The following is an 11,684-nucleotide window of genomic DNA, read 5'->3' as shown; positions in this document are numbered from 1 at the left end:
TCACAAGAAAAGCAAGTCCTTTTCTGAACGTGGACAGTTCTGATTACCTATTAACCATTTTTTTAGTTTGCCCTGCGATTGGCTGACAACCAGTTTAGGGTGTACTCCGCCTCTTGTCCGAAGATACATAGATATATTACATAGAGATATTTATCTGTTTCTCAATTATTGTGAGTGATAATTAACATATGAGACTTCACATGAATAAATGTAATTCATGATTAATAACATCATGAAAGGCACACATGAAGCACATTTGTAAATTTAGAGGTGTGTATAACACTGAATTAATCAGTACACAATAAGTACCTCTCCGTTTTAAAACGTCGGTGACCCTTAATATAGTACAAAGTACTTACAGGTTCCATTCAATGTATAAAACATTCTTTCCTAAAATCATGTGGTGGTATCTGCGACTTGCTTTGTTTTATATTTTAAAAATACATGTTCCCATTGCAGGTGAGCATGACATTCGAAGGAAATTAATGGTTGTATTTGTTTAATTGTAATCACTGCAAGGTTTTCATGAGGGCACAAGCAAATTTCGCCGAAACAACTAGTAGTAATACTAGTAGTAATACTAGTTGCTTCCACAAATGAATGTACAAAATTCGATGAAAACACATAGTGAAATGAAACACAAACGCTAGTTCGTTGGCCTCGTTTTAACCATAAGCTTTTACATCTTTTGGGGGCTCTCCATCGTCCGTTGAGTCACACAAGTTCTCGCGAGATCCTTTCTCATTACACCGCTGGTCTTGAGGAGGTCTCGCGAGACATCAAAGCGAGCTAGGTAAGTAGTGACTACCGTTAACTGGCACCCATCGACGATTACTAAAATCCGACAAAGTAAGTCCCAGCTGTTGATTATTTGACCTCGTGTCGCTTAGCCGGTGTGGAGAGTTTATTCGGCGTCACTCTTGGCCGGAATGTCGCTGTAATGGCCTTGTGACAGCAGGATGCCCGCGGAGCGGAGGAGGTGGATGAGATGAGAGCGGATGAATGGAGGGGTGGGGTAGAAAGAAACACTTGCTAGCACCATCACATCTCATCGATTCGCTATTAAAACGGCAATCAACTTGATTTATCGTCGTGTAATACAGCGCATAATTTGGACGTGTTCTTGTGGAGATGGCGAAATAAGCGGCGACTTGCTCGGTCCAGCGCCGGTACAAGAGGTAGCAACGTCAACGGGTTAATTTGCGACAAGTTAGCAGGAATGTTAACGATGGTAGCATCGGCGGCTAACGTGGGTCACCCTGGCCGCATTCCTATCATGTGACCCCCTGGTTTAATCAGGCGCTAGTGGCAACCTCCTGGTGTGTGTGTGTGTGTGTGCGTGCGTCTGTGTGTGTGTGTGTGTGTGTGTGTGTGTGTGTGTGTGTGTGTGTTTAAGATTAAACAATTATTTTAATCTAAAACAACACAACATTACATCTTGGAGTAAATGTGCCCCTTCAGGACCATGGACAGGGCTGTCAATGGTCAACTTCTAATTTATTTCTATGCATATCGTTTTATTTTTTCCTGTAAAAAATAAAAGTGTTGGTGTTAGTGTTTAGTGTGCCACTTATTTTAACATGCAAATGATTACTTTGCTTGCTATCAACTTTACTTCACTGCATGATTCTTTCATGTGCCATTAGGCGATATGGAAAAAAAATCTATCATGATATAGGCCAGTTCAAATCACGATAACGATATACCAAAATTCTGTATACTTAACGAAATATATATAAAACACACTATGACTGCCTACCTTTACTCATTTTATTTTTAAGAGACATTAAATAGACCTGTATCAATTGAGAAATGCATCCAGTAGCGCCGCGATGAAAAAAATTATCAAATGTAAACAGAAGCAAAGTATCCTGCATATTTTTTTCCACAAATATCATTAAAAATAAGAGGCATGAAAATGTGAAAGGTGACATGATCGTCGTGATATTTATTGTCATATCGCCCAGTTCTAAACACTTGAGGCAGCCAACGTACCATTAGTAGTACACATACTATCACTTTTAGAATCACTGCTCTAACTTGTTCATTGCAGGGTTATACATTAACAGTGGCCTGGGGCCACTATGTGACTGTGTTGGACCACCTGAAGTTCTCCAACACTGGCTCGACTGTGTCAGTACAAATTTCAAAAATACCTACAAAGTATGATGAAATCAACACATACTTGCTCTTCGAATATTTATTTTCAGTTGTGTTGTTCGCACTGGTCTTAATCTATGGTTTTGAGGAACAACCTCAGTCCAAAGAAGCTGTTTTAGTTTGTATTGTGGCTCAAATGGGCCTTTTAAAATGTTAGGTTTTCAAGGCAGCCCTGAGAATATAGGACACGCAGCGTTGGTTTATGAGGGCATTCATTCAGGCTAATGTTTGAGGGAGGATAAAATAGAAAGAAGCTTCTGAACAGATTGCTCTGCAGCCTGGAGCTATGGCGCTGACATGTCCTCTCTTCCACTCACTATGACCATCACTGTGGGCGATGAGTGGTGGAGCTTGCCTGTGTCTCGTTGCGTGTGTGGAATGTTTTGAAAGATGAGTGTTTCTTTGTTTAAACACTGTCGATTACACAATTTACTGATGTTCAATACAAGAGATGTATCAACAGTCATTCCTTTGAAAAGATAAGTATCGTAAATCTTCAGTGGCACTGCCACAGGGGCAATAACGGTATTCCTTTAACAAGACAGAGGAACCTCCAAAGTGGAACAGTCCAGAAGTCATACCGTTTTGGAGCTCAACCAAAATGCATGTTCAGGATGAGCTCGACAAGGTTGTGTTGCTTTTTCTTGACTTTTTGATGCCACCGCAGAAATGGAGCTTGCCGTAATTTATTAAGGATTTGTGCTGCTCAGTACAATATGCGCAATATTATTATTTAAATATCAAATACATATTAATTGATTTTTACCGAACGGATGCTAATTCTACAAAGCTCAAAATAACTTTTTTTTTTTCCTTTGAGGAGGAATTTTGCTAAGCAATGACTGTTGACAAAAAAGGCCTCACAGTGCCTAAGGGCTCAGGAAACGGGTGAGCCACGATGGTCGTTACCTGAGCCCTGAGGCACTGGGATATCATTTTCAGTTGACAGCTAGATCCAACTGGCCGGTATCCATGGCAGCGCCACCAAGTCCTACCAATCCAACATAAAGAATAAAGTATATATATTTTGTGTTTTGCAATACACCCTTACATATTATTTCAAATGTACCTTAGCCTAGAAAGCAAAGCGTGGAGAGTCTCTGTCACCAAAATGCACAGTTGCAGTGAATAGGGTTTTTGATCCTGACCAACAGCCTCTCTTTATATTGGTACGCTCTCCTTATTCTTGCCTGATTCTCCATCTTCATGGACTACTGCTTTTCCTTGACACTCGCACCATGTTATTGTGTTAAAAAAATACATTACAATATATTTTATGTGAACTTGTGAAGCCTCAAAACTCGTGTCGCAGGTTTCCAATTGTAGAGTGCTGCTAAATACGCTGTGCTTAATCGTTTGGTGTGCGGCCAAGAGTCGCCAGACTTGTATTTGCCATTGACAGCACGGTGAAAAAGTTTTTTTTTTTTTTTAACTATTAGACCCAGGAACCTTGGCAAAAAGTGAAAGCATCACAGACTGGGTTAAATTCTGGAGGTTCCTCTGTATTTTGCCTACCTCACTCTCCTCTCAATTCCCATTTGTACGTCTTTTTAGTCTGTGTAGGTGTACCTAATGCTGTGGTAAATGAATGTATATTTTGTTCTCTCATTTAGTCCTCGGTAGCGGATCCCTTGCTGGAGACGTTGCACAATCTAGAGTCATTTGGAAGCCTCTCTGAATCATGGGGAACATATTTGGGAATTTGTTGAAGAGCCTCATCGGGAAGAAAGAAATGAGGATCCTGATGGTGGGTCTCGACGCTGCAGGAAAAACTACAATCCTCTACAAGCTCAAACTGGGGGAAATAGTCACCACAATCCCAACCATTGGTATGCACAGGCTGTCCAATATTAAACGCGGCCCACCGTGTGCGGAGTATTTGTTGTATGACCTCATGTGGCACACTTTGTTCTCAGGCTTTAATGTGGAGACGGTGGAGTACAAGAACATCAGCTTCACCGTGTGGGATGTGGGTGGGCAGGACAAGATTCGCCCCCTTTGGAGACACTACTTTCAAAACACACAGGGTGAGCTGAACAGATGCGGTAAGGATGATCCCAAAAGTTGAATCTATTCATGTTTTTCTCTTTTATCAACCCCCAGGTTTAATCTTCGTGGTGGACAGCAATGACAGAGAGCGTGTTAATGAGGCGCGAGAGGAGCTTATGAGGATGCTGGCTGAGGATGAGCTGAGAGATGCAGTGCTCCTCGTGTTTGCCAATAAGCAGGCAGGAAACACTCACATACACCAGCACAAATGAAATGATTTGCGGAAAATTATGTAATCATACAGTAGTTTATAAAATATTTATTATTAAAATGCATTTATACAAATAAAGCACTAGTGGATGCGTAGAACTCTGTAATACCAATAAACAACCTTGGGCACTATAATAACCTCTAAACAAATGATAAACAGCACAAGTCATTGATTTATGACAACTAATCCATGTTGGATGCTGACCTCTGTCAGTTTGTAAAGGGATAGTGTTCTGAAAAATATCTAACTGTATTAAGATATTTCATCCTTCTATTTTATGTTGCTGTTATCAGTCTTTCAGTCAAATCTAGGAACCAAGTTAGAATACTGAGCGCTAAATTTAAGCTAACTGAGATGAGATACCTAATCCATCCATCCATTTTCCGAACCGCTTGATCCTCACTAGGGTCGCGGGGGGTGCTGGAGTCTATCCCAGCCATCTCCGGGCAGTAGGCTGGGGACACCCTGAATCAGTTGCCAGCCAATCAAGGGCACACAGAGACGAACAACCATCCACGCCCACACTCACACCTAGGGACAATTTAGAGCGTCCAATCAGCCTGACATGCATGTTTTTGGAATGTGGGAGGAAACCGGAGCACCCGGAGAAAACCCACGCAGGCCCGGGGAGAACATGCAAACTCCACACAGGGAGGCCGGAGCTGGAATCGAACCCAGTACCTCTGCACTGTGAAGCCGACGTGCTAACCACTGGACTACCGGGCCGCCCGAGATACCTAATGCCTCTCGTGGAATTTCCAAATTCAAAAGTCCAGAAAGTGGTCCTCAATTGTCTATTAAAAATTTAAGAGTGCTTATTGGATACAATAATCCACTTTCCAAAATCTTCCCTTTTTCAGGACTTGCCGAACGCCATGAATGCCGCCGAGATCACAGACAAGTTGGGTTTACACTCCCTGCGCCACCGTAATTGGTACATCCAAGCCACCTGCGCCACCAGCGGCGACGGCCTCTACGAGGGCCTCGATTGGCTGGCCAATCAGCTCAAGAACAAAAAGTAGAAGGTGGTAAACGTATGCCAGCCACAACCGTCCAATTTTATTGTTTTTTTTTTTCGTTTCATTGGACAGCGGGCATGGGGTGGATGAATTTGAAGGAGATTTTAGGCTTTCATTTTCAATCTGGCGTTGTCTGAGCCCAGTTTGAACCACGCGCACACACACAAAACATAAACAATCGCTCTGGCCTGTGCTTTTTGTGTTTCCACCTCCTTGTCTTTTGGTGCAGTGTACTGTCAGGTTATTGGGTCATGTGACTCCACCGCTGCGGAGAGGTTGACTGGTGTTTGTTTTGCTCAGTCATCTTGTTTCACCTCTCCCCGTGAGCCATGTCGGACAACGACAAACCACTATGGGAAGCTGTGTGAGCATTTTATTTGAATTCCATCTTAAGGTCCGTGTATTAGTACGCACTTTGTCCGCAGTCTTGTATGCTGACTGGTTTTAATTTTGTTTTATTCAAAAGGAAAAAAGTTATTTCCAATAATATTGATGTTAATTTCATTTTTATTTTGCTGAAATTGTATTTTTGGGGACTCAAAGAGTAATTGGAACAACTTTAAAATATAAATTAACCTTGATGACTAAAATTTAATCTTTAAGTTAGGGGACAGTACAAGGGACAATTAGTTGTGTAAACTTTTATATCTTTGTTGAAAATGCGGGGGAGGCAATTGTCACATTAGCAAAGCTTCAAATATTTTGTTGAATTTCGCAAGTTCAAATTTTATCAAAGTTTGTTGCCTTGACATTTTAAGTTCACTCAACTCACAAAACATAAAATGTGTCTAATAGTGCACAGGTACCAACTAATGCAGTTTTACCTGACTAGTGACATGTAGTTATCCTACTTGTATGCCAAAAGTGCCCAACAAGTATGCAGAAATATAAAAAAGTGGAAAAAACGTGACTAGTAAGACAAAGTTACTGGACTGAATTTTCTGACTTGTGAGGACGGAGAGCGTACTAGTATATCGAATATCGAAGGATATCTCATAAATACTCAGAACTGCTTTCCACCTGCAGATTAATCATCTCCCCATTCTGATTTGTGTGTATTCCATCTGGTACAAGATGAATACATTGTCGTCGCACAAGGCGGGAACGCTGAAAAACTCCTTGTATCAAAACATGTCGTCGTTCTGATTGGTGGGAAAGGTTCCGTCATTGCAACCTCATAACTTTGTTTACTGAATGTGAATATTAGGTGTGGCTGTAGAAAAGGCAGTTAAGTACAGTATATTTATTTTACACAAAGTCATTTATTTAGCTGATGTGTCAGTACAGGAAAGAAAGCAGGGTAACGCGGATCAAAATGTGGGCACAAGCAAACGACTGATACCAGCAGGCTTTCGTCTCATAATCTGAAAAAGATTTTGTCTGTGCCGTACATGACAACTAACTACTGTTATGTGTATCTGTGCATCTATTCCATGTTCAAGTTTGATCATTTGGGTTTCGTGGCCTTATATGTAGTGGCGGCTAAAATTTAGTTGATCTTTTTGCTTCTGAATATTTATCAGGAATAATGTATTGATTATTATTTGTTTCTCTTACGCTGTCAAAAACAGGTTTGTGCACTGTAGTTTGAGATGGTTAGGCGAAGGTTTGTCTTGCTGTAGCTTCTGTTTTGCCTGTATACTTGATCCATATTTAGTGGTAGGTCTTATTTGTTAGGGTGATGGGGTGGCGGGTGTATTTAAAAAAAACAACAACAAAAAAAACATTAACATGTGACCACATCAGTAAAACGAATGCAAAAGATGAAGAACCCTGGTATTCATTCTGTACCGTTCTAGTTACACACATAGACGACCATGTTTCAGTGCTGAATGCATGGAGACCAGACATCTACAGTATGTGATGATCACTTCCTGCTGTATCACAAATAAACCCATTTTCTGTAGGACCAGTCTCATCAGTTTGGACTCATGTTACTTGTGCAATTGACATATACACTTTTGGGACAAATGAGAGCCAATAGAATCCTGTACTGGCTTCACAATTATATTAATGGTCACCTTTGACTATTTATACATGTACAATGATTGAGGATGTTAAGAAATACAAATACAGATTAAACCTTGTTCATGACCAATGTAATTGAGAAAGGTTTTATAATCGCAATTTGAGCTTGGAGCAGAGTGATTCAACTGAATTGTTGATTATTGATTGGTGTTATCCTCATGCATCATTCTTAGCAGAGTAGCAAAGTGTAGTTTATGTTTTGGCAATCACACTTTGGAAAACTACAAGCAAGTATATCCTACCATCCCTCTGTGCCTCTCTGTACTGTACACCATTTCGTTACTGTGACAGACTCCTGCCCTTAGGGGGCAGTCTAACAAAACAACAATAACTGAGCTATAAATGTACATACTGTGTACTGTATAATTCTTTTCCATGTTCTTATTATTACTAGGGCGATTTGAATTTAGTTTCAAATACTGAAACAATAAATACAAGAATTTAAAAAAATCTAAGTCTTATGATGGATCAATTTCTCATCCAAAAAAGAGATAAGATACATACTAGCTGTCTAATGAAGAGCATACAATTATATGTAAGAATTTGGACTGTAACGTTTTTAAATGATTGAAGAATGATTCAAATTCAAGAACCATTAAACTGCCTCTCACATTATTAGGGTCTCAAAATTTTGAAAGAGATCTTAAGTTGAAGATGAAAGACAGTAGACGATCACATAAAGACACGATAATAGAGTCAAACATGCGCAAATATTTCTGTCACGTTGAGCCCGAAGCGACAGAATAATCGCTTCGTGCACAACTACTAGGTAAGTGGATCCCCGAAATAGCAGACACAGAAAAAGAATTTTGTCATAAAAAATGAAATTTATTATAACACAAAATCCCCGTCTAAACGGACAACAGAAAACGCTGGTCAAAAGAGGACCAGGAAATAATAACGAAGCAACAGAAAACGCTGGTAAAAAAGAGGACCAGGAAAATAACAGAAAACGCTTGCGAAACAAAAACGGCAAGGAGAAAGTTCTTAAGTAAAATATTAATCAATCACGAGAGAAAATATCAAGGCACGCAATATAGTCATGTAAGTCAGAGTTTTAAGCGAGAAGGAATAGACGATAGCAAATGGCACGGCGTGGAATACTCCGGCAGTGAGTTGACTGTCGGAGTGCCTAGATATAGCGGGTGCAATCGTCAACTAATGGGTGGCAGGTGTGCAGGCGGCAAGCAAGAACGCCTGCCCCCTGCTGTCAAATACGGAACGTGACAATTTCTAGATCTGGCCGTTTCTCAAAACGTATGCTTGGTTTTTTTTTAAAAATCTGAAACACCATGACATTTTTTTTGTACAGACCAAACAAACCGTGACAAATTACATTAAAATCAGTACGAACGTTGACATAAGCTAAAAGCTATGATGGACAGTCCCTCCCACCCTCTCCAGCCCGCCCTGACAGCACTAGGTAGCTCCTTCAGCCAGAGACTGTTACACCCGCGCTGCAAGAAGGAGAGATACAGACGCTCGTTCCTACCAACTGCTGTCAGGCTGCTGAATAAAAAATAGCAACAATAATATTTAACAATTGAATGATGTGGAAAACAACTGTAAATAGCACTGCGATTTATCCATTTTGTATTTATATTGCACTTAACTGGACGGTGTTTGTTTGTTTTTTCTTCTTCTTTCTGCCTACATTCTTGCTGCTGGAGGCTGTAAATTTCCCCAGTGTGGGACTAATAAAGGATATCTTATCTTATCTTACATAGTCTCTACTGTTATTTCACGTAACTGATTTTTTTCATTAAATTTTAAATGTAATATTTTTCTTCATTTTATTATTATCGTTTTTTTCACGCGTCAATAAATTGAGTTAAAAATATGGGGAGAGTTGACTCATTTCGCAAGTAATTCAATGTTTGGAGGATCATTTATAAGTGGGTCAATTTTTTTAAAAAAGGAAAAAGTCCTTGTGTGTGTGTGCTTTGCTTTCGTTGTTGTGTTTGCCTGAACAGACTCTTCTTTCTCTGATTAAAAAGACAAATGGAGCAGGCGGAGGGGGAAGCATTTTAGCATAACTTCCTTGTGGAGGTGAAATATTAACCATTAGTCTGGAGCACTTCCACTTTTGGACTGAACGTGTGGTCATACGGAAACATATTTTGGCCCCCTAACAGATTTCGGTCCCCGGTTTCATTTTGTGTTAAAGATGAGAAAAGATAAAGAAATATTGTTTGAATGAGAGCGAGCTGTTATGAAGCAAGAAAAACAACAAGAGACTGGATCTTCAGGCAGAGCGGGTTTCCACAAAGCAGTTTGGCTGGCTCGCCCTCTCTCACGGCAGCACGTCGTTTGCAGCACGTTTCGAGATGGCAAAACAACAAGCTTGACATGAAGGTTACGGAGTTCAGGAAGAAATTGTTTTTGTACTACAGTAGTACGCTTTTGTCCTCACAATTCAGCGGACTACCAGAATGACAGGGTACACCATAAACCAAATACAGTATGTCTTTAAAGTGATATATCACTCACTACATGCATCATGCATGTTGAAAAATTACAATTCAAGGATGGCACAAAACTGCTGAACAAGAAACTAACATTAAGTATAAATCCCCCCCCCCCCCTGACCAAAATAAACTCACTCAAATTTTTAATATTATTGAGGTACTATGCTAAATGGGCTGTCACTTATATAGCACTTTTCTACCTCGGGTACTCAAATCGCTTTACACTGTAATGATGACGCAGGATCGGGAGGACTGGTGGTTCAGTATCTTCCTCAAGGACACTTGACATGATTCCCACCATCAACCACTCTACCACGGAGCCATGCTACCCCGCTTGTCCTGCGTGTCATACCAAATCTGCAAAAAAAATATTAGGCCTGCTCACGTAAAAAAAGGGGCAGTATTAGACCCAGTCTAAGCCCAGCTCTGACATGTCAGCCATCTAGCATTGATTGGTGATATTACACCACAAAACTACACTCAATTCTTGCATAATCACAGTTCGGTACCTGTGGCTTTGTATATTTTCAGACCTTTCAACGCTTTGGATTGCTTCAAGCCACAATTATCATTGAAAGCAGTGACGTGTTATTATGCTGAAATTTGTCCTCTCAGAGTGCTACGTATGCCAACACGAGCCAGTGCCTTAGACTGTCGAAGTGCAAGGAGGTGAAGTCACAGAGCACTCCCAAGTAATCTTGAGGCCATCTGTGTGAAGGAGTGGAAGGTTCAAAGTCCAACCAAAGCACCTTAAATAAAGATTATGAGCTGGTTGCTAGTTGTGAGTTATTATGTATACACACACTCGGTGAATGTGATTTTTCACTTTTGCCTTTCAGTGTTGTGTGATAAAGGCTCGCTAACCCGATGTGACGGAGCCCATCAAACAACAAACTCGACAATACAGCATTCTGTGACGTCGCATGACAGGAATTTCCTCGTGTATTAAGTTTTAAACCACTGTTAAATGAAATAGAAGCACACCGTCGACTTGCTGCGGTTTGCATGGCGTGTGGCGCCTCTCAAGACGACCGGTACCGTAACACTTCTGTGTGTGTCATTGTTAGTCATCTATGACAAAGCCAGAATAGAAAACCAAACCCTTTTTAATTGCAACTTTTATGATAATTGTAATGACCTTTGTCTTTTTTGGGGACTACAACACACGTCACACATCATCGGCTCCAAACAAACAGACTGACTGTTGAATTCATTAATTCATTTTCCCAACCGCTTGATCCTCACTAGGGTTGCAGGGGGTGCTGGAGGGTCCGAGCTGTCTTCAGGCAGTAGGTGGGGGACACCCTGAACCGGTTGCCAGCCAATCGCAGGGCACACAGAAACAAAAACTACTGGCACCCACACTCACACCTACGGACAATTTTGAGTGTTCAATCAGCCTGTCATGCATGTTTTTGGAATGTGGGAGGAAACCGCCGGACCCGGAGAAAACCCACGCAGGCATGGGGAAAACATGCAAACTCCTCACAGGAAGGCCGGAGCTGGAATTGAACCCGGTACCTCTGCACTGTGAAGTCGACATGCTGACCACTTGACTCCCGGGCCGCCAACTGTTGAATTGTGATATGAAATTGTGACAATAGCCCGTTCAAAAATGACCAGGAGCTTGTGTTGTTGCTGGTTGAGTGTTTTGTAAAACGTGTCTCACATGTCATTGACCACAGTCAAAATGACAAAAGTTGGTAACTGCAAATGTAGGCAGGTCATTTTAGTTTACTTTTTATTTGT

General features: G+C 40.9%; 1 protein-coding gene across 3 annotated transcripts; it reads left to right on the top strand.

Annotated features, from left to right (window-relative positions):
* Positions 1-771: 771 nt before the first annotated feature.
* Positions 772-7,354, top strand: LOC147201318 (ADP-ribosylation factor 3). 3 transcript variants are annotated; one of them, XM_086117707.1, is made up of 5 exons: positions 772-793; positions 3,774-3,989; positions 4,077-4,187; positions 4,264-4,388; positions 5,281-7,354. In XM_086117707.1, exons 2-5 carry the CDS (start codon positions 3,842-3,844, stop codon positions 5,440-5,442), a joined length of 546 nt encoding a protein of 181 aa, XP_085973833.1. In that variant the 5' UTR covers positions 772-793; positions 3,774-3,841; the 3' UTR covers positions 5,443-7,354. The 3 variants fall into 3 exon arrangements, with proteins under 3 accessions (XP_085973833.1, XP_085973831.1, XP_085973832.1); XM_086117705.1 differs by having other exon boundaries at positions 781-849; XM_086117706.1 differs by lacking the exon at positions 772-793 and adding an exon at positions 889-1,010.
* The last annotated feature ends 4,330 nt before the right edge of the window (positions 7,355-11,684 follow it).

This window comes from Hippocampus guttulatus, chromosome 8, assembly GCF_054856545.1.
Source record: "Hippocampus guttulatus isolate MCC_2025c chromosome 8, RoL_Hgut_1.0, whole genome shotgun sequence".
Classification (NCBI taxonomy): domain Eukaryota; kingdom Metazoa; phylum Chordata; class Actinopteri; order Syngnathiformes; family Syngnathidae; genus Hippocampus; species Hippocampus guttulatus.
The sequence above is the reverse complement of the archived record's forward strand: the minus strand, read 5'-3'. Positions and strand labels throughout refer to the sequence as shown.

Bases quoted from the DNA above. Each gene is read 5' to 3' on its own strand.
- LOC147201318 (XM_086117707.1), top strand. From the start codon at position 3,842: ATGGGGAACATATTTGGGAATTTGTTGAAGAGCCTCATCGGGAAGAAA. The intron at 3,990-4,076 runs GTATGCACAGGC...CTTTGTTCTCAG, and splicing joins CACCACAATCCCAACCATTG to GCTTTAATGTGGAGACGGTG. The intron at 4,389-5,280 runs GCAGGAAACACT...TCCCTTTTTCAG, and splicing joins TCGTGTTTGCCAATAAGCAG to GACTTGCCGAACGCCATGAA.